Source organism: Lynx rufus, unplaced genomic scaffold, assembly GCF_022079265.1.
Source record: "Lynx rufus isolate CCGP_SWC_20201006 ecotype Redwood Valley unplaced genomic scaffold, mLynRuf1.p SCAF_43, whole genome shotgun sequence".
Taxonomy (NCBI): Eukaryota; Metazoa; Chordata; class Mammalia; order Carnivora; family Felidae; genus Lynx; species Lynx rufus.
Window position 1 is genome coordinate 1,535,097 of NW_025814860.1, and position 20,483 is coordinate 1,555,579.

The window sequence follows — 20,483 nt, forward strand, 5'->3', positions numbered from 1 at the left end:
CTCGACTCCACCACTTACTGTGACCTTGGGCAAACAGTTCATGCTGCTTTATTTTCCTCATCTGTAACAATGGGCACGGTCATCATAGTACGATCCTCAACGGGTTAGATGGAGGATTACAGGACAGTATGTGTCCAGGGATCATTGTGCTGGCATCAGAGTAAACCTCGCCCTTTCTTTTGGGTAGATTATGAACCACAGAACCTCCAGTAGGCACTGACATTTTCAGGGGCTGGTGTGTGAGTCTCAGACAGGCTCCTGGAACCACTCCTCAGAGGCATGCTGGAACCCCACAGTGGAGATGCAGAGGCCGCCCCACACCAGCTCCCTCAGTCTCCCAGTTCCTACCCGGGTAGAGGTAGGCCTGGCAAACACTGATGTTGGGCATCAGGGTAGTAAAGGTGAAGGGAGCAGTCCCAGGCAAGTGTCTGTCTGTCGCTGCCTCTCTTCTCTCATCTCTAAAACGAGAACCATAGTACCTAGCTGTCAAAAAGATGTGAGTACTGGTTGAGCTCAGTGCGCATAGTAGGTGCTCAGGGAGTGTCATAGTCATGAACAGCCCTGATCTCACAGTCGGGGAAGGAGGGACTTCGATTCAGATCCTTTCTGTTGGGTGGTTCTGGGAGTGCCAGGGGAGGAGATGCCCTGGGATGGGAAGGAGCCCAGCCCTGCTGCGGCAGGAGACTCATTACCCCATCCTGGACCCTGTCTGCAGATCGAGCGAGGAAGATGTCGAGCCCGGGTGTGGACGGCGACCCCAAGCCTCCATGCTTGCCTCGAAATGGCCTGGTAAAGCTGCCGGGCCAGCCCAACGGCCTGGGTGCAGCCAGTATCACCAAGGGCACACCAGCTGCCAAGAACCGGCCCTGCCAGCCACCACCCCCACCCACCCTCCCACCGCCCAGCCTGGCTGCCCCACTGCCACGGGCTGCCCTAGCTGGGGGCCTGTGCCCCCCAGCAGGGCTCCCCCTTGGTGGACCAGCCTCAGTCCCAGTTCCTGGGCCCCCAGTGGAGCGGCCACCACTGGCCACAGATGAAAAGATCCTCAATGGCCTCTTCTGGTACTTCTCAGCCTGTGAGAAGTGCGTGCTGGCCCAGGTGTGCAAGGCCTGGCGGCGTGTGCTCTACCAGCCCAAGTTCTGGGCGGGCCTCACACCTGTGCTGCACGCCAAGGAGCTCTACAACGTGTTGCCCGGTGGCGAGAAGGAGTTTGTGAACCTGCAGGGCTTCGCTGCGCGTGGTTTTGAGGGCTTCTGCCTGGTTGGTGTCTCCGACCTGGACATCTGTGAGTTCATCGACAACTACTCCCTCTCTAAGAAGGGCGTCAAGGCCATGAGCCTCAAGCGCTCCACCATCACCGATGCCGGCCTGGAGGTGCGCCCCACCGGTGGCCTGGAAGGGACAGGGGTGGGGTGGGCAGGGCCAAGCAGCAGCAAATGAGCTGGGGGTGGGGGGAGGGAGGGTGCCCCCAGGCATACAAGGAGCAAAGGAGCTGAGGGTGGTGCTGGTGCTCTGTGGATCATGTCTCTGGGGGAGGGGAAGCAGGACTGGTTACATAATTGGGGGGACCCAATCCAAAATGAAAATTCAAGTCCCTTGTTCAAAGATGGTTAAGAATTTCAAGACAGCAACATCAAAGCAATCAGTCGAGTGGGAGCCCCCTCTGAGCTCAGAGCCCTACATGCCTGTGAGGCCAGCCTTGGGTGGGGGTGGGGGGGATGCTGCAAGGGAACAGGCGCTCAGGCCAGAGGAGCAGCTGTGCAAGCTGCCCCTTCCCCAGGGCCAGGACTCTAACCATCAAATCCTTAACACCAAGTGCTCTGGAGCCCCTGCTCTGGAGAGGCCCTGAGCTCCCAGGTCCCCCTGTGCTCTGCCTCTGCTCTTAGAATGTTGTGGTGATGTGAGAAACACACTGTGACGTGCACTTGTCCTGTTTTACACCCGTCTACACTCGAGAACACTGCTTTCTGCCCCTCATCGGGCTCCTTCCGCCCCGCTCCCCCCCCCCCCACCATCCTCACCACGCCCTGCTGCCCGCAGGTGATGCTGGAGCAGATGCAGGGGGTCGTGCGCCTGGAGCTGTCAGGCTGCAACGACTTCACCGAGGCCGGGCTGTGGTCCAGCCTGAGCGCCCGGATCACCTCGCTGAGCGTGAGCGACTGCATCAACGTGGCCGACGACGCCATTGCGGCCATCTCGCAGCTGCTGCCCAACCTGGCCGAGCTGAGCTTGCAGGCCTACCACGTGACGGACACGGCGCTGGCCTACTTCACAGCACGCCAGGGCCACAGCACGCACACGCTGCGTCTGCTCTCCTGCTGGGAGATCACCAACCACGGCGTGGTCAACGTGGTGCACAGCCTGCCCAACCTCACCGCGCTCAGCCTCTCCGGCTGCTCCAAGGTCACCGACGACGGCGTCGAGCTCGTGGCCGAAAACCTGCGCAAGCTGCGCAGCCTTGACCTTTCGTGGTGCCCGCGCATCACCGACATGGCGCTCGAGTACGTGGCCTGCGACCTGCACCGCCTGGAGGAGCTGGTGCTGGACAGGTGCGCGCGACCCCCACGCCCGGGCAGTGGGGGGCCGGGGGGGGGCGGGGCGGGGCCTTCTGAGCGGGGAGCCTAGACCAGTGGAGCGACCTGTAGCGGAGTGGCGCTGCCGCGTGATGGGGAGTGGGTTGAGGATGGGCGCTCACAAACCCGGGATCCAGAATGGCCCTGTAACAAGGGTGGGGCTGAACCGCCCCCCCCTCCCGGGACGGGTGGTGCCACCAAGCAACCAGGGTGGGGGTTGGGGGGGACCTGGCTGGGGAGAGTCTGTGGAAAGGGAAGCGCTCTCATCGGTGCCGGCGGAGGGGAGCTTCAGGCCTGGACACGCCGCCGGGAAAAGCAGGAAGGGGCGGAGCTGAGGGGCAGGGTGTTTCAAGGTGGGCAGAGTCCCTCTGTTGCACCCACAGGTGTGTACGCATCACGGATACTGGCCTCAGCTACTTGTCCACCATGTCGTCCCTCCGCAGCCTCTACCTGCGATGGTGCTGCCAGGTACCCGCCCTCCTCGCCTCCGAAGACTGGGGAGCGGAGGTGGGGGACTCGGCCCTTCCCGGCCGCTCAGCCCGCTGCCCTGATCCCGGAAGGGTCAGAGGAAGTTTGGGTCCCTCCACGCCTAGCGCGCGACATAGGCCGAGCGCCCGCACTCCCTGGGGCCCTCAGCGCCACTCCCCCGCTGCCTCCTGGCTCCTTGGGAGGCCGAGAAACCCCCTTTTTGAGCCCTGCCCCCCTGCGCCTCCAACAGCTCCAGGCCCAAGGCCTGACCCTAGAAGTGCCCCCCCCCTCCCCGCCAGGGTGCGATCGTTAACCCGCCCTGCCCTCCCCTCCCGCCCAGGTGCAGGACTTCGGGCTGAAGCACCTCCTGGCCATGAGGAGTTTGCGGCTCTTGTCTCTGGCAGGTGAGACCCCACCCGCCCCCACCTGGCCCTGCCGGGTCCCTCGCGCCGATTCATACCTGGGGCTGACTCCCCGGGTCCCAGGGCCCGGTCCGGAGGGAGACGCCGGGCGAGCTCCGCCGGCCCCCGCACTCAGCCGCCACCTCGCCTCCCGCCCGCCGCAGGCTGCCCGCTGCTGACCACCACGGGGCTGTCGGGCCTGGTGCAGCTGCAGGAGCTGGAGGAACTGGAGCTGACCAACTGCCCCGGGGCCACCCCCGAGCTCTTCAAGTACTTCTCGCAGCACCTGCCCCGCTGTCTCGTCATCGAGTAGCGCGGGCCTCCCCGCCCCCGGCGCAGGAAGCCGCCACGCTCCGGGGCGGGACGCCTTCTCCCGGCCCTGCCCTCAGGGGAGCCCTCGCGCCTGCGGCCCAGCGCGGGAGGCAGGGCGAACCTGGTGACCGCCCGGCCCCCGCGCCCCTCCTGGCCCCGCCCGGGCGGGGAGGGGCGGCGGGCGGGCCCAGCCCCACGCACGCACGCACACTCGGGGACTCTGTGCATGCCCCTCGTGCCCGCACTGCACGCCCGCCCTCCACCGCACCACAGCCGCCTCCATCATTCGTCCACCCGCTGGGGGTGGGGGGGTGGGGCCGGGGCTCGGTCCTAGGGGGCGCTTTGAGCTCTCCTGACCGCCGCCCTTACCACCCTCCCCGCCACACCCCGCTCTGTCTCCCCGCTGTCCCCCCATCTCGGGCAGGGCCCGGAGGGACTGAGGGGAGCTGAGTCCCCCAGGACACAGGGGCCAGAAGAGCCCCAAGGGCTTCCCGCATCTTCCACTGCACCGCGCCTGAGGCCCTCGGAGGGGTGCGAGGGGAAACAGGCCACCGCCAAAGCCATGGCCCGCCAAGGAGCCCAAGTCCCTCCCGCCCGTGCCCCACCTCATGCCAGCCTGACCCCATGAGACCTCCCCTTTTCCTGGCCACTGTGTGAGGCAGTCCCCTGCTCGCCCCATCCCCCACTGGCAGGTCTATGGGTCCGTGGGCCAGAATGGGGTGGAATTGGGTCGAGGGAGGGACAGCCCTGGCTGACCATGATATTGGTGTAATCAACATTAACCGAGCCGGCTGCAGCTTGCCTCAACCCGGTCAGGACACCACCACCTTGAGAAACCACAAGCTGGAGCGACCCTCAGGCCCTGCAGGCCTGGCAAACAGCCCTGGGTGGACCCCACACCAGTCCCTGTAGCCAGCTAGGCCCAGCCTCCTCAGCGCCACGCTTTATCCTGGGCAGGTCTCTCTGTCAGGCGGAAGCTGGAAAAGCGGGCCCCAGCCAAGGCCCAGGATCAGCGCCAGCCAGCAACTCCAATCTTACAGTGGCCAGCACGCCCTCAGCATCCAGAGGAGGGAGGGCTCCTTTCTAGCTGCCCCCACCCCCTCCCCAGCTTCCCAAACCTCTGCCTGCCCAAATGGGCTCTCGCCATGTCCTGTCCAATCCCAAGACATACGGAAGTCCTGGGGATGCTGGCACATCTTGGCAATTGCTGAGGAGGGGGCTGGGACCCCTTTCCATCCCAACCTTGAGCCCCAGGAAATACAGTGCCCACACCCAATCTTGGGACACCCCCTGTCTGGTTGGAAGAAAGTAACCAGTTTCCAGAGAGCCAGAGAGTGAGCGAGAGAGAGCGAGCGAGAGCGAGAGCGAGAGCGAGCGAGAGAGCGAGAGATGCTGTTGAAGCAGAGAAACAGTTCAACAGCCCAAAGATTTCCCTGTCCTGGAGTGCCCACAGGAAGCTCCGGGGCTGAGGTGGTCAGGAGCCAGTTTCTTCAGCCCCTCCTCCCCACGGCTCCCTAGTGGGGAGGAGGCAGCTGTCCATTTGTCCAAAGTATTAATGCAACTGAAGCTGTGATATTTCCAACGACTGTAGGAGGAAAAATTAAGGGGAGAGAGGAAAACAAAACAAAACCAACCAACCCCTAAAATCATTTTCTTATTGTACATAACGACCTCATTCTCCTGTATATGCGGAAGATATAACCTTATATTTGGTAAGTGTTTCTTGTGCTATTTTATCACGTGACCTGTTTATAAAAATATATATTAAAAAAGTTGTAAAAACACGTGTCTGAGTTGTTTTTAGGTCATCCGACCATGGCAGGGGAAGGTGTCTCTGCCCAGGGTGGCCCAAGTCTCTGGACTCTTGTGCACCGCTCAACTCATCACACTTTCTGGTTCTCTCAACACGCAGAGGTTGGTGCCACTGTGCAGACTGGGAACACAGCAGCGACCAGTACAGACGGTCCCTAAGCTTTCATTGCTTTGGGGAGGAGAGAATGATACCAAAGTCATTACATAGATGATTAACCTCAAAATATCTAGAATCTAGTCCATCCTTCCAGAAGGGCAAAAACGAGCCCTGTTCCGTGCATTGGGTAACTGAGGTTAAGAGGGGGGCAGGGATGTCCTATAATCATACAGTACAGCAAGGACCGAACAGGACTCAAGACCAGGAAAGAAAGGACGGCTCAGAGAGGGTCATTCGATTGCCCGGGGGTGGTGTGAACCAGCAGGATCTGTCAGGCACCGGAGTTTGTGGAGACCAAGACAGGCATGATCCCTGCCTGATATACACTCGTGTGCCACACGCAATGACCAGTAAACGAAGGAATGCGTTTGACAAGCACTGTGGAGGTGACAGTGACTGGAGAGGCCACATGTTAGATGTGGGGGCCGGGGAAGGCCTTTGACAACGAGATACTTAAGCCGAACCCTGGAGCGTGGAGAAGACGCTTCCTGCAGAGCGGAGAGTGCAGAGCAATCGCGTGGCCCGGACAGGAAAGAGCTCGGCGGGCTGGAAGAAGCGGTGTAAGCGGCCGTTGCTGGAAGTGCGCCAGGAGAGACGGAGGCCGGGAGTCTGGGGGTTATTCCTAGAGCGGTGGGGAGCCCTGCGGACTTAGACCAAAGAGTGGTACCTGGCAGCTGTGCGGGGCTCAGATCGGGGGGAACGAGGTGGGTCCAGGGGAGGAGAGTGAGGAAGGAGGTGGAGAGGACTGCAGGGATTCGGGACTCGTTTAGGGATGGCTGGACTTGCTGGCGGAGAGTGAGCACCAGCATCAAAAGACCAACCGCCGAGGCGGAACCGCGGGAACACACGGCAGCGCCTCTCCCACAGTTCGGGACCATCCTTCCGGCTGCACCAACTCGGGTCCCTCATCCGGAACGCTTGCAGTGAGGTGCCCGGTTCCGCTGAGGGGCCGACGAGCACGGACCACTTCCGGCGAGCAGGTGGGCGGGAAAGAGAAGGGCTGCTTCCGGCCCGGCGGTTCCGGCCAGGCCCGCCCGGCAGTTTTAGGCGATGGCTCCGGTGCCGGCGGAGGGAGAGGCTTCTCCGATCCCTCCAGCCGTGTTCCCGCGGCCTCCCCGGCCCCGCGCGCGCCACTCTCAGTGCTCCGCGCCGCCGGGGTCTCCTGCCTCCCGTCCGGCCAGACCCCTCAGGCTCTTTACACGGCTTGGCCCTTGAAGTCCCGTCGTTGGCCGCCGCGCCCCTCTGGCCCTTCCGCCTCTTCCCTGGAGGCCCTGAGACGGACTGTGGGGACTACTTCGCATCCTTGCAGGGACTGACTGACCGAAGGTCCAGTAACCACCCGGGTCTGACTGTTGGGGGATGGAGCGGGGACCAGGGCTGGCACTGACCGGGTAGGGTCTCCCCACAAGTCAGACGTGTCTCCTGAGGGGCGGTGAACGGTCCTGGATTGGCTCCCCAAGACTGACCGGCCCAGGACTAAGCGGTTTTGGGGGACCTAACCTGGGTGGCGGGTCTGGACTGACAGGCCCCTCCTGGCTGACCAGGCCAGCCCACTTGACGGGCCTCGTGTCCCCACCCCCCCGGGCAGCCATGGAGAAGATGTCCCGAGTGACCACGGCCCTGGGTGGCAGCGCGCTGACGGGCCGCACCATGCACTGCCACCTGGACGCGCCGGCCAATGCCATCAGTGTGTGCCGTGACGCCGCCCAGGTGGTCGTGGCGGGCCGCAGCATCTTCAAGATCTACGCCATTGAGGACGAGCAGTTTGTGGAGAAGTTGAACCTGCGTGTGGGCCGCAAGCCCTCGCTCAACCTGAGCTGCGCCGACGTGGTCTGGCACCAGATGGACGAGAACCTGCTGGCCACGGCGGCCACCAACGGCGTGGTGGTCACGTGGAACCTGGGACGGCCGTCGCGCAACAAGCAGGACCAGCTGTTCACAGAGCACAAGCGCACGGTGAACAAAGTCTGCTTCCACCCCACCGAAGCCCACGTGCTGCTCAGCGGCTCCCAGGACGGCTTCATGAAGTGCTTCGACCTCCGCAGGAAGGACTCTGTCAGCACCTTCTCTGGTGAGGCCCTGGAGGTGGTCGGGCAGGTGGAGAAGGGCACCACGTGCATCCAGAGTCTTCAGGTGTGCTCCCCGAGAGCACTGCCAGAGGGGCTGAGGGTCAGCATGGGAGCAGGGGGCGTGGGACGAGGGAGAGCCTGAGCAGACTGCGGCCAACCTGGGCCGCTGAGCGGACGCTTTGGTTTGCTGCCTCCTCTTTTCCTGCCTCAGAGCCCCGGGCCGCTTCACTGAAGGAAGCCACGGGGACCTCCAAGGTCCTCAGCTCAGGGATGAGAGGAGGCGGAGTATGCTGCCTGCCCCTGCCCCCCAAGTTCTTTTCCCAGCAGGCCCAGCTCCTCCGCCACTGGCTCAAGGCCAGCTGGCCCGTTCACCCTGATGAGACCAAGTGCGGCACAGGGCGGAGCCCCCGGTCGCCTCAGAGAACTGGGGGGGCCTCCTAAAACACCGGAACTACCTGCGCTGTGCAAAAGCTGGAGTCTTTGAAGGCTCTTGGTGTGCTGGTCCAGGGGGGTGGATGTGGACCGTTAAGGTCTCCGGTCCCCGGAGCTGACCCGGCACTCCACCTCAAGGCGAAGGGATGGGGCCGAAGCTGGGGCACCCTCGGGGGAGTGCAGACAGCCCAACAACGCTCAGTGCTCCGATGGCCGGTCCGGAAGGCAGGCCGCAGCTTTGTGCAAGGGCTCACGTCAGAAGCGGGATCCAGGGAAAGTCGAGGTCGTGTTTCTGCTTCGGAAACCACACGACGCCTGGCATCCCGCTCCCTGACCTGATCTACCCGAGCTCCTCTGTGAAGCCTCTGCCCGCCACCGCCCACCTAGGCAGGCTTAGGGGTGTTTACTCCGCCTCCTAGGCTTCCCGGCCTTGGTCATGGGCAGCCATGTGACTGCAGTCCAGTCACTCCAAGGCCGCCACCCCTGGCTGCCCTCTCTCCTGGAGCCTCCTGTGGGCTGGCTCTCTCACCTTCTCCCTCCACGGATGTCCACAGGCCAGTCTGAGAGTGTGCGGGACGTCCAGTTCAGCATCCGAGACTATTTCACCTTCGCCTCCACCTTTGAGAACGGCAACGTGCAGCTCTGGGACATTCGGCGGCCTGACCGCTGTGAGAGGATGTTCACAGCCCACAATGGACCTGTCTTCTGCTGCGACTGGCACCCTGAGGACAGGTGTGGGGAGGGGTGGGGAGGGGAGGACGGTGGCAGTAGGGTGGGACGGAGGGGCTCACGGAAGGGCTGCCTCAGAACCTGTGAGGCAGAGAGCGGGGAGCCCTCCCACCCCAGGAGAGGGTGCTGAGGGTTTCACGCACCTATTGCAGGGGCTGGCTGGCCACAGGTGGGCGTGACAAGATGGTGAAGGTCTGGGACATGACCACGCACCGCGCCAAGGAGGTGCACTGCGTGCAAACCATCGCCTCGGTGGCTCGAGTCAAGTGGCGACCCGAGTGCCGCCACCACCTGGCCACCTGCTCCATGATGGTGGACCATAACATCTACGTGTGGGACGTGCGCCGGCCTTTCGTCCCGGCTGCCATGTTTGAGGAGCACCGCGATGTCACAACGGGCATCGCCTGGCGCCACCCACACGACCCCTCTTTCCTGCTCTCCGGCTCTAAGGACAGCACGCTGTGCCAACACCTGTTCCGTGATGCCAGCCAGCCTGTTGAGCGCGCCAACCCCGAAGGCCTCTGCTATGGCCTCTTTGGGGACCTGGCCTTTGCGGCCAAGGAGAGCCTAGTGGCCGCTGAGTCTGGGCGCAAGCCCTACGCTGGTGATCGGCGCCACCCCATCTTCTTCAAGCGCAAGCTGGACCCTGCCGAGCCTTTTGTGGGCCTCGCCTCCAGTGCTCTGAGCGTCTTCGAGATCGAGCCTGGCAGTGGCAGCATGAGCTGGTTTGTGGACACGGCCGAGCGTTATGCCCTTGCCGGTCGGCCTCTGGCTGAGCTCTGTGACCACAATGCCAAAGTGGCTCGGGAGCTTGGCCGCAACCAGGTAGGTGGGGTGGCCCCAGAGGCCAGGGCTCCCAGGGGCCACGACCGTGGGGGTTCCTCCGACCGTTACATCCAAACCCTTTCAGGGATTTAGCACTCAGCTCTGGCCGCTCCCACCACCAGCCATCACCCTGGTGACAGGGTGCCCAGTGCCCTGCCGTGAGCCCGAGGCCAGTGCCGTCCTCTGGGTGCAGGTCTCGGGTGTCACGGGGTTCAAGTGCCCTCTTGAGGCTCGTTTTTGCTTTTGGATTTCCCAAGCTGTCCCCGCTCTGCAGAGGTGCATGCAGCCGCTCTCGTCTCCCTGGGTCAGCAGGCTCATTTCCGTGTTGGCTGCCTTCAATTTCTGCTTTCGTCTGTTCCCCTGTAGGAAGGAGGCTAGAATTTTTGCGTTTGGCATAGGCGTCAGTTTCCCCCGCTTGGGGTGGGCCAGGATGCTAGGTCCCTGGGGCAGCTGAACACTGAGAGGTTGTGATTCCATCGGGGCGTGGGGGGGTGGGTGCTGCACGGGGCACCAGGGACCCAGGCTCCTTGTAAGTGCCTGGTGGCTGCTCCTAGGTGGCACAGACCTGGACCATGCTACGGATCATCTACTGTAGCCCTGGCCTGGCGCCTGCCACCAGCCTCAACCACAGCGTGGGCAAGGGCAGCTCTTGCGGCTTGCCACTTATGAACAGGTAGACGCCTGGGGGTGGCTCTCCACAGAGGGTGGGACCGTTGGAACCCAGCTACCCATCAGCCCTCCCTGTCCCCAGTTTCAACCTGAAGGATATGGCCCCGGGGTTGGGCAGCGAGACCAGGCTGGACCGTAGCAAGGGTGACACACGGAGCGACACGGTGCTGCTTGACTCCTCAGCCACACTCATCACCAATGAGGGTAGGCTGAGGGGCGGGCAGGGGGTTGATGGGAGTGGGGCCGGGGCATCCCAGAACCAGCGGCCTCTGGAACGCCCACCCTCCCTTGCGGGCAGATAACGAAGAGACAGAGGGCAGCGACGTGCCTGCAGACTACCTGCTGGGCGACGTGGAGGGCGAGGAGGACGAGCTGTACCTGCTGGACCCGGAACACGCACACCGTGAGTGGGGGCCGGGAGGGTGGGGTTGGGAGGCAGGGCCGGAGGCTCAGACCCTGCCTTCCCTGCCCCTGCCTTGCAGCGGAGGAGCCCGAATATGTGCTGCCCCAGGAGGCCTTCCCGCTACGCCACGAGATCGTGGACACTCCACCTGGCCCCGAGCACCTGCAGGACAAGGCCGACTCGCCCCACGTGAGCGGCAGCGAGGCTGATGCGGCTTCCTCGGCTCCCATGGACTCCTCCTTCTCGCTCATCTCGGTATCACACGCCCTCTACGACAGCCGCCTGCCGCCTGACTTCTTCAGCGCCCTGGTGTGCGACATGCTGCGCTTCTACGCCGAGCAGGGCGATGTGCAGATGGCCGTGTCCGTGCTCATCGTGCTGGGCGAACGCGTGCGCAAGGACATCGACGAGCAGACCCAGGTGGGTGACCGGGTCTCCGGGAGGGCCTCCCTGCCACCCCCGGACCTGACCCCCCCCCCCCCCCCCGCTCCCGCACGCCTGCCTTCACCTGCATCCGCGCGCTCAGGGTGACGCCCGCAGCGCGCCCACCTCCCGCCTCTGGCCCCCCTCCCCTCTCCGCACCGCCAGGAGCACTGGTACACGTCCTACATCGACCTGCTGCAGCGCTTCTGCCTCTGGAACGTGTCCAACCAGGTGGTCAAGCTCAGCACCAGCCGCGCCGTCAGCTGCCTCAACCAGGCCTCCACCACCCTGCACGTCAACTGCAGCCACTGCAAGCGGCCCATGAGCGGCCGTGGCTGGGTCTGTGACCGCTGCCACCGCTGCGCCAGTACGTGCGCTGTCTGCCACCACGTGGTCAAGGGTCTGTTCGTGTGGTGCCAGGGCTGCAGTCACGGCGGCCACCTGCAGCACGTCATGAAGTGGCTGGAGGGCAGCTCCCACTGCCCTGCGGGCTGCGGCCACTTGTGCGAGTACTCGTGACCCATCTGCGCGGGGCCTGGGGTGGGCGGGGCTGGGCGTGCGACCCAAATAAAGGACGCGGGAGCCGCAGTCTGAGGCTGCCTGTCACCCCATCGTGCCGCCGACGGCCCGGCCCGGTTGGTTTTTCCGCGCCGGGCGACGGGGGTGGGTAGGTGGCCTCGTCGCCATGGGGACCGGCGGGGGGGCGTGGCCCTAGCCCGGGTCGGGTGGCCTTCGCTCCGCCTTCGAAAACACCCTTCCTTCCGGGGCGGGCCAAAGGAAGGTGCTTCCGGGCCGTTGCCGCGACGACGGAGCTCCCGCCATGCCTCGCGGCGGCGGGCTAATGGCGTCGGGGGCGCGGCTGCAGTTACTGCTGGCGCTCTGGACGCTGGCGGGCCCGGCCCGGCCGGTGGCCGCGGACGCGGGCGACGGAGGGTGGTGAGCGGCGGGGTCCGGGCGCGCGGCGGGGTCCGGGCGCGCGGCGGGGCGGGGGGTGCTGACCAGCTGTGCCCGCAGGCAGCGACGCGGGCCTGGGGCGGCGGTGGCGGAGGAGGAGCGCTGTGCCGTGGAGCGTCGGGCCGACCTTAGCTACTCCGAGTTCGTGCAGCAGTACGTCCCCCCTACCTCCCCCCTCCCGGAGCGCCGATATCGCGCCCTTTCTGGCCCGCCCGTCCTCCCTGACCTCCCGAGATCTATTTGAACTAACGCGTGGGGGCTGGAGCGGGCAGGCGCGGGTCAGACTTGGCCGTGACTCTTGCCCCTTCTAGCTACGCCTTCTCCAGACCCGTCATCCTCCAGAGGCTCACAGACAACTCGGTGAGTCCTGGCGCCCCTCCTGGCCACTTTCCGCCCTTGCTGGGCCCAGCCCTTGAGTCTTCTCCCCACCCCCTTAGAGGTTCCGGGCCCTGTGCTCCCGAGAAAAGCTGCTGGCCTCGTTTGGGGACAGCGTGGTACGGCTGAGCACTGCCAACACCTACTCCTACCGGAAAGGTGAGCTGCCCCACCCTGCCTGCCAGCGTCTTGCAGGCGGCCCCAGCGAGTCCTGACCAGCCCCTTTCCCGCAGTGGACCTGCCCTTCCAGGAGTATGTGGAGCACCTGTTACACCCCCAGGATCCTACCTCCTTGGGCAACGGTGAGTGGGCTTTGATAGGCCCTGGGGTGGGGTTGGAGGGGATGGGGGCATTGAAGTACTCGGGTGCCAAAATCCCCGCGTGTCCTGTGTTCTTTGCTGGCAGACACTCTGTATTTCTTTGGGGACAATAATTTCAGCGAATGGGCATCACTTTTCCAGCACTATTCCCCACCCCCGTTCAGCCTGTTGGGTACCACAGCTGCTTACAGCTTTGGAGTTGCAGGTGGGTACCCTGCAGGAGCAGCGGGCATGGGAGAGAGGGAGGGGGTGGGGAGACTACAGGCTGGGTTTGGTTAGTGACTGCGGGTAACTCCACAGGAGCTGGTTCTGGGGTGCCTTTCCACTGGCACGGGCCTGGCTTCTCAGAGGTGGTCTACGGCCGCAAGGTCAGCACAGGATGGGGGCCGAGGCTTGGGGCTCGCTGACTGCAACACAGAGTGACCTTGCTGCTCCCGCCCCCAGCGCTGGTTCCTGTACCCCCCGGAGAAGACACCGGAGTTCCACCCCAACAAGACCACACTGGCCTGGCTTCAGGACGTGTACCCAGCCATGGCACCATCTGAGAGACCCCTGGAGTGCACCGTCCGGGCTGGCGAGGTCAGTAGGTGACGACAGGAAGGGGCCTCCAGGCTGCACCAGCTGCCACTAACTAATTTCTGCGTCCTGCCTCCGTCCCCCACCAGGTGCTGTATTTCCCTGACCGATGGTGGCACGCCACACTAAACCTGGACACCAGTGTTTTCATCTCCACCTTCCTCAGCTAGCCAGAGTGGGCGGCTGGTGAGCCCAGCACACACCAGCACACGCCCCCGTTAGTGCTCACAGATTTTATTACAGGACAGTGGTGGCGGCAGCCCACCCTCACCTGCTGTTTCTGGCCCAGACAGGTGGAGGTGGGGTTCATGGTCCAGCAGCGAAACTGATGAGGGTGGGGGTGGGGACACCGGGGCAGGGATCTAGGGACACAAACTATGTACAGGGACTGGGAGCTACTGCCCCAAGGCCCTCCTGGGCCAGGATACTAGGCAAGGCGGGCTGCCCTTGCACTCGCCCGGCCTCAGTAGTCCTCCACCCAGCCGTTCTCAGAGATGAACGCATCAATGACCTCTTTCATGGCCAGGTTCGGGATGAGCTGTTCCTGGGTCAGGGGGCTCCGGGTGACAGGGTCAAAGTGACCCACACGCTGCAGTGTGCAGTGACAACAGGGTCAGAAAGCGCTCAGTGCTTATGGGTCCTGCTCCCAACACATGTGGGCCCTCACCTGCAGGTGCTCCTCGATGTCCTTGCGGTCGTAGGTGATGCCACTGGGTGTGATGCACGGCTCCCGCATGAGCTCAAAACTGATCTTGCCACACAGGTAGTCGGGGATGTCTCGCTTCTACAGCACAGACGGTCCAGTCAGGCACCAGGAAGGGGACGCCGCTCCGATGCCTGCTCCCCAGCGCCAGAGGACCTACCCGGGCTTACCTTTCTTTTCTCATCCACCTGGGAGAAAAGCTCATCCATGTCTGCTAAGTACTTGTCCTGCAAAGAAGCAAGCAGCTACGCATGGGCCAGACGCCCCATCCCCCTTCCCCAGGCACAGGCCCCTCCCACCACAGGCACGCGGTCTGGCGCACACCCACACACGGGCTGGGGCACCCTCACGTGCTTGGCCTCGATGCAGGCCTGCTGGGCCCGGATGTGGCTGTCGTCCTCATCACCCTCGTGGTTCCTCTGGCATTCTTCCAGCTCCCTGGGGGTCAGCCAGGAGCTAGTCAGAAATGGGTCTGGCCAGGAGAGGCCACACTCCACCCACCCCTTGTTCAGGTTTCATTTCCCTCCATCTCCTGCTCGCCCGTGTTGGCCTTCAATAAACACTCGTGTTCTTGGCTCCGAATTAGCCCGAGAGTGCTGACTTGAGGGGGGTGGGGGGCACGCGGGGCCTGCCACTTGCACAGCTCACCTCTCCCGCTCGGCCACAATAAGCCGGGTGAGGTAGGAGTGCAGCTCGTTCTCCTGGTGGATGCGCCGCTCCTCAATGCTGTTCCAGCGCTTCTTCTTGGCGATGCGCAGGGCACTAGGGATGTCATCCCCAAAGTTGAGCCGCTGCTCCTTGGCGAGGTTGTAGGCTGGGGGGAGAGGGGCTTCAGGTCACCTGGCCAGACTATCCACCTGGTCCCAGGCACCGCTACAACCTAATAACCAGTAGGCCCACCTCGCTGCAGGTTGGCAATGGCCTCATCATAGCTCTCCATCTCTAGCTGGCATTGTCCCAGGAAGAAGTGTGCCTTCACAGACTGCCCGTCCAGCTCCAGGGCCCGCCGACAGTCTGCTAGGGCCTGCTCGTGCTGCTGCATCTTCAGGTAGCACAATGCCCGGTTGGTGTAGTACACTGCCACCAGAGGATTCCGGGTCTGGGGACCAAGGCCGGGCCAGCCAGCATGAGGAAGTGAGCTCTGCGCGCCCCCCTCTGTCCTAAACCCTATCCCAGTTTGGAACCCACGGCGAGAATCAAGACACCAGAAATTTCTCAGTTTCAAAGCTCCTGCATGCTAAAGATTAGTGGAGGGTGCGCTCCCGGTCCCAAGGCCTGCCTGAGCCCACCTTCTTGCCTCCCACGAAATGTTGCCGAGACAAATTTCCGAGCCCTGTGGAGATCCCCAGCTTTGGGCCTGGAGTTCTCAAGGAACAGCGATCCCTCGTCCGCTGCCCGGGAACCTCAAGCACCCTGAAGCCCCACTCGCCATACTTCTCCAGCAAGCAGCACTGGCTGGAGAGCAGCGGCCTTGACACCTTTGGAATAAGAGCATCGCTAAACTCTCGGGGCCCAAACGTCCGCGCGTACGAGCCAGGACCCTCCGAAGGCCCGGGGCCCGAAGTCGGGGCCCCGCCCCCTCCCCTGGCCCGGTCGCAGATCCCCTCCCCGGCGCGGGTGCACTCACGATGGCGCGGCCGTAGCAGGCCGCCGCCTCCGGGTACTTGCGGCCCACGAAGAGCCGGTTGCCCTGCTCCTTGAGCTCTTGCGCGCTCGGGCTTTTTTCGGGGCTTCCGCCGCCGGCGCCCAGCCGCGCGCCGCCTTCCTTCTCCTCCTTGCCCTTCATGGCGCCGCGCGGCACAGCCTGGGCTCAGCTCCCAGGCTCCGCGTCTGGCCCACCCAGCGCCCGCAGCCCGAGCCCGCAGCCCGAGCCCGCGATCCGCTCGGGCCCGGTCCAGCGATCCGCCACCGGAACTTCCGGCCGCGGTGGGCGGGGACGCGTGTGCGTCCGACGGGCTGCGGGGGTGGGGCCGGCTGGAGCATGCGCTCGAGGCAAAGCGACCCGCGACTTCGGAAGGCTACGGAAGCGTCAAGAGTAACCGGGGCTGATGTCAGCCCCGCCCCGCCGAGGCCCCGCCCCGCGCGTGAACATGGCGGCTGTCCGCGGGCAGTGGGGCTTGAGGCCTCCAGCCGCCGGGCCGTGGTCCCGGCGCTCCACGGCGTGGTGCTGCGGGCGCGCGGGGACCGCCAGAGCGGCTCGAGGCCCTGGGCCGATGGTAGGGCGGACCACCCCCGATGCCCGAGTCTCCGTCACCGCCCTTCCCCAGGTGTCGAGAGGAGTGTCCGCGGCCACCGAGGGCCGAGCGGAGAAGCACGTGACACGGGACGAACTGGAGCGGCTGCCGGCGTGCAAGCGGGTGGTGAGGGCTTCCCACGTGTGGGGCGGGGCCTCGCGGCGTGGGGGCGGGCCCCCCGGGTGAGGTCCACCACCCGTGACCCCCAACCCGATCTGTCCCGGTCTGGCCGCGGAGGGGTGGTGCAGCGCTCGGCCGGCGCCCTCCGCCTCCAGGCCGACGTGCGGGCAGCCGTCACGGAATTGTGGGCCTCGCGACTGCCTCGGGTTAGTCGGGAGAGCTGGGCGCCCCGGCGGGGTCGCGAGACCGGGCGTGTTAGTGACCCTGTCTGTAAAGTGAGCCCAGGGCCACGTCCATGACACTTGGGGATCCCTAGGAACGGCAGCCCTACGCCGAGGTCGTCCAGACGCTGGCGGGGCATGAGGGCTGCCCCTTCACTGCCCATAACCGTCCTGGCTGCGGGAGCTCCAGAGGCGGCAGCCTTCACGTCCGAAGGCCGCAGTGGCCGCAGTGCCGGACCAGCCAGCGCTGCAGTACGCCCACAAGCCCTAAGTGTTGCACCTGAGCCGGGTGCAGAACCACGCCGCAGGGGCCCGTCGGAAGGGAGGGAGGGCATCCCATCCAAGGCCCTGGTCAGGCTGGCGAATGCAGGGCTGTACAGCATAGACTGGCCAGCATCCCGGGGCCCCAAACTGCCTCTGCCCCTCCCTAGATAGTACCTGAGGGCTGTGGACCCCTCACCGTGTGCAGACAGCACTACGGACGTGGGCTGTGGGGCAGAAGCTGTGCCCAGACCTTGGCCCCAGCCCGGCCACCCGATGACACCGTGCCAGCCAAGAAGTGCAGGATTCAGGCTGAGTGAACTTGGGTGTGGCCCAGGGCCTGCACCTGCCCGGTAACCTCAGGCCACAGGTTTCTCTGGGTGTGAGCTGGCCAAGGAGGAGGCTGGCTGCTGCAGGAACTCAATAAACGCTTGCCGAACTCTCATCTGACTGTGAGGACCACCCCGCTCCCCACTCCCACCTGCCCCCCCCCCCCCCACACAGCATACGAGTGCAGAAGAGTGAGGGAGGATCCCAAGCTATCCACATGGAGGGAAAGGCCCTTACGGTCTGCTCAGCGAGTGGGAAGGAGGCCAGGCCCGCCCTCAGAGCCCTGGTGCAGCCACCTGGTGCTGTGTAAAATATTTATTCGTTTTCCAAAAAGGCTCAGACCGCAAATCGTGGTGGGGAGGCTGGGGCAGGGTCTCCTCCAGGGCCACACTTGGGGACCTCCACTGCCTGGCCAGGCAGTCCTACCTCCCCAGGCCTGGGACGGGGTGGCCAGGGCTGATGTAAGGCTTGGCCCGGACACCACGGGCTACAGGACCCACCAGTCCCCACGGAGGACAAGCAGTCTTGAGATGTACATTCACAGAGGACGGACACGCGGGCTCGCCCGGTGGCCGGCCCACACACGCCCGCACCCTGGCCTGTGTGGCCCCGAGGAGCCCGTCAGGGTGGTGGGGGGATGTGGGCGCCTAGCAGGTCATAGGCGAAGACGTTCCAGAAGATGGCAAAGAGCAGGAAAGTGCCGTAGGCAAGCAGCACCACCCACCAGCCGCACTGGTCCCGAAGTCGCTCCTCATAGCTGCGCAGGATGGTCAGACCCATGCTGACCCCGACCACTGCACCTGCCAGGTGTGCCATGAAGCTGGGCTGTGGGCCTGAGGCAGGCAGTGGCGGGGAAAAGCGGAGCCACACGGCCCGGCCCACCTCGGAGCTCACTGCAGAGAAAGGCAGCAGGTGGGAGGCACCCTGGCCTTAGGCTGAGGCCCCCCAGCCCCCTGACCCCCTACTTACTGCACACCAAGGCCAGCACCATCCTCAGCAGCTTGTAGGGACACCTCATCCCAGCCCAGTTCTGATGGAGCGTGAGACAGACGCTGTGAGACAGGCCTCGTGGGCCCCTCCCCACGCCCCCCCACAGTCCGCCCTATTACCATGACGACGTTGGCCAGGTGTGCCGAGCACAAGGCGTAGACCCCACCAGAGCCCCCCACCACAGGGGCCCGCATGTCGGTAATGGAGACAGTCAGGGAGCCTGTGTGAGCAAAGGGAGAGCAGTGAGGGTGAGGCTCACCAGTGGCAAGGCCAGGGGGCACGTGCCTGCCTCACCTGCCAGCACGCCGGCCAGGTAGAGCAGGCTGATGCGGAGCAGACCGTGCACCATCTCCAAGGGCACCCCGATCATCAGCTGCAGGAGCGCGTTGAACCCCAGCTGCTCCAGGCTGGCCGTGTGGGCGTAAACAGATGCGAAGGCAGCGGTCAGGCCGCCAGCCCCGGCCTCGAGGGCCTGAGTCCCTCCCGACGCCCTCGGAGAGATGCCAGAGGCGGCCCGGACTCACCCAACGTGCATGAACATGTAGGTGAGGAAGCGCCAGGCTCGAGCACGGTGGCCGGGATGGTACACGAGGGGGCTCTTCATGTACTCAGGGTGGTAGGTCTGCAGCACCCACTTGTTGAGACGGGCCCCGTAGCACAGGAACACGATGATCTGGGAGACAGAGGAGTGAGGGCCAGGCGAGGCCAGGCACGGGGGCGGTTCCCAGAGTGGTGGACAGGTGGGCACACCTGGGCAAGGGTGACCGAGGCCATAAACACGGGGGGTGGGCAGCTGCGGTGCCGGTAGAAGTACCAGTGGCGGTCCACCTCCCGGGGCAGGATCTCGTAGGCGACGTAGCGCACAAACCGCTTGTAGACGCCCAGGCCTGGCTCATCCAGCAGCCCGTCCCGGGGCAGGGCCCTCTGTCCGTTGGCGATGGCCCGCTTAAAGCTGCTTGAGCGTTTACTGCTGATCTGGGGGGGGGGGGGGGCCCTAAGCATGGGCCACCGTACTCCCTGCCCACCCACCCCCAGCCACCCTGCCCCCTTGGCCCCACCCAGCTTCTGGCGGAGTCTGAGGCCCTGCCCCAAGCGCACACCCCTCCCTGGTGGGAAGGGCAGGGAGTGAGGGCTGCCCGCCCACCCCACTCTGGCCAGGGCACTGTGCCTGTCAAGGCCTGGGCCCGTACCCTTGCCGTTTGCCCGTTACGGCACTGACCAGGTCCACCAGCTCCTGGTAGCAGACCTGGCCCCGCTCGTTGCTCTGGGCCAAGGCCACCAGCATGTCCAGCTTGGCCGGGTCCAGAGGCAGCTCATGGCTGTGCACCAGGCCAGTGAAGGTGTCCGCACCGATGAAACCTGTGTTCTCAGGGTCCAGCTGCTGGGGTGGGGGGGGGGGGGGGGCCGCCGGCCAAGGCTTGAGGGTGGGTCAGGCCAGCTGGGAGAGGCAGGCTCCAAGCACCCTGAGACCAGACCTCTGTACCCACGTAGTCCCCGGAGCCGCCAGGACACCAGTGCCTGGGTCCCAGGCCTTCAGCTCCTACAGCTCTTAGGGGCCTCCCCGCCTCATTTCTGCCCTGCCCATCCTCCTGGAAGGCTAGGACCAAGGTCTGAGCACGATCTCCCTCCCTCCTGCACCTCCCCAGGCTCCCTGGTCTGGCTGGCCCTCTCCTGGGGTCTCACGCAGGGGGGCCGAGGTCGTGGGGGAGGGGGCTTGAGAGGCTAGGCGCCAAGCGGGGGCTCGACCGCGGCTCTCCGGGAGCTCCGTCGCCTCGGCGCAACCCAACGTTGGGCCGAGGGCTGCGGCGGGGGCGGTGCCGGCGCCCCCCACCCACCCCACGCACCTGCTCCTGGATAAGCTGCAGCAGCGAGCTCCTGTCCATAGAGCCAGGCGGGGCCGGGGGCCGGGGGCCGGGGTCGGCGGCCGCGGCCGGAAGGGGCTGCTCTGCGGAGGACTCCGCTCCGCCCCGGCCCGCCCGCTCCGCCCGCTCCGTTCGGCGCCGCGTCACCGAGCCAGAGCCGCCCGCCCCCGCGCGCACGCTGCCGCCGCCCGCCCCGCCACGCGCGGCCGGGACACGCGCGCGCCCTGCCTGCGGACGCGCCGCAGGCAGGAACAGCCGCGACCG

The 20,483-nt window shown here is 65.0% G+C and overlaps 5 protein-coding genes across 9 annotated transcripts; 3 read left to right on the plus strand and 2 right to left on the minus strand.

Annotated features, from left to right (window-relative positions):
* Positions 1-729: 729 nt before the first annotated feature.
* On the plus strand, positions 730-3,755 carry FBXL16 (F-box and leucine rich repeat protein 16). Its single transcript, XM_047097867.1, has 5 exons — positions 730-1,374; positions 2,041-2,549; positions 2,957-3,041; positions 3,382-3,445; positions 3,607-3,755. The coding sequence occupies exons 1-5, from the start codon at positions 730-732 to the stop codon at positions 3,753-3,755; spliced, it is 1,452 nt and encodes a 483-aa protein (XP_046953823.1).
* A 3,005-nt stretch (positions 3,756-6,760) lies between these two features.
* Positions 6,761-11,864, plus strand: WDR24 (WD repeat domain 24). The gene is made up of 8 exons (XM_047097907.1): positions 6,761-7,794; positions 8,779-8,956; positions 9,106-9,778; positions 10,333-10,451; positions 10,530-10,651; positions 10,746-10,850; positions 10,930-11,270; positions 11,439-11,864. The coding sequence occupies exons 1-8, from the start codon at positions 7,314-7,316 to the stop codon at positions 11,790-11,792; spliced, it is 2,373 nt and encodes a 790-aa protein (XP_046953863.1). The 5' UTR covers positions 6,761-7,313; the 3' UTR covers positions 11,793-11,864.
* Positions 11,865-11,960: 96 nt separating this feature from the next.
* Positions 11,961-14,783, plus strand: JMJD8 (jumonji domain containing 8). Of its 3 annotated transcripts, none has more exons than XM_047097910.1 (10): positions 11,961-12,209; positions 12,288-12,380; positions 12,539-12,587; positions 12,665-12,761; positions 12,836-12,904; positions 13,008-13,127; positions 13,202-13,290; positions 13,367-13,501; positions 13,588-13,715; positions 14,262-14,783. In XM_047097910.1, exons 1-9 carry the CDS (start codon positions 12,094-12,096, stop codon positions 13,666-13,668), a joined length of 849 nt encoding a protein of 282 aa, XP_046953866.1. In that variant the 5' UTR covers positions 11,961-12,093; the 3' UTR covers positions 13,669-13,715; positions 14,262-14,783. The 3 variants fall into 3 exon arrangements, with proteins under 3 accessions (XP_046953866.1, XP_046953865.1, XP_046953867.1); XM_047097909.1 differs by having other exon boundaries at positions 13,588-13,684; XM_047097911.1 differs by having other exon boundaries at positions 13,223-13,290; positions 13,588-13,684.
* On the minus strand, positions 13,717-16,073 carry STUB1 (STIP1 homology and U-box containing protein 1). The gene is made up of 7 exons (XM_047097908.1): positions 15,829-16,073; positions 15,102-15,300; positions 14,850-15,015; positions 14,552-14,639; positions 14,372-14,428; positions 14,166-14,282; positions 13,717-14,087 (listed from the first exon to the last, which is right to left on the minus strand). The coding sequence occupies exons 1-7, from the start codon at positions 15,985-15,987 to the stop codon at positions 13,962-13,964; spliced, it is 912 nt and encodes a 303-aa protein (XP_046953864.1). The 5' UTR covers positions 15,988-16,073; the 3' UTR covers positions 13,717-13,961.
* A 1,487-nt stretch (positions 16,074-17,560) lies between these two features.
* Positions 17,561-20,263, minus strand: RHBDL1 (rhomboid like 1). 3 transcript variants are annotated; one of them, XM_047097957.1, is made up of 8 exons: positions 20,202-20,263; positions 19,577-19,735; positions 19,108-19,332; positions 18,882-19,030; positions 18,652-18,764; positions 18,477-18,577; positions 18,337-18,397; positions 17,561-18,167 (listed from the first exon to the last, which is right to left on the minus strand). In XM_047097957.1, the coding sequence occupies exons 1-8, from the start codon at positions 20,238-20,240 to the stop codon at positions 17,989-17,991; spliced, it is 1,026 nt and encodes a 341-aa protein (XP_046953913.1). In that variant the 5' UTR covers positions 20,241-20,263; the 3' UTR covers positions 17,561-17,988. The 3 variants fall into 3 exon arrangements, with proteins under 3 accessions (XP_046953913.1, XP_046953915.1, XP_046953914.1); XM_047097959.1 differs by having other exon boundaries at positions 17,561-18,260; XM_047097958.1 differs by lacking the exon at positions 18,477-18,577 and having other exon boundaries at positions 18,617-18,764.
* Positions 20,264-20,483: the final 220 nt, after the last annotated feature.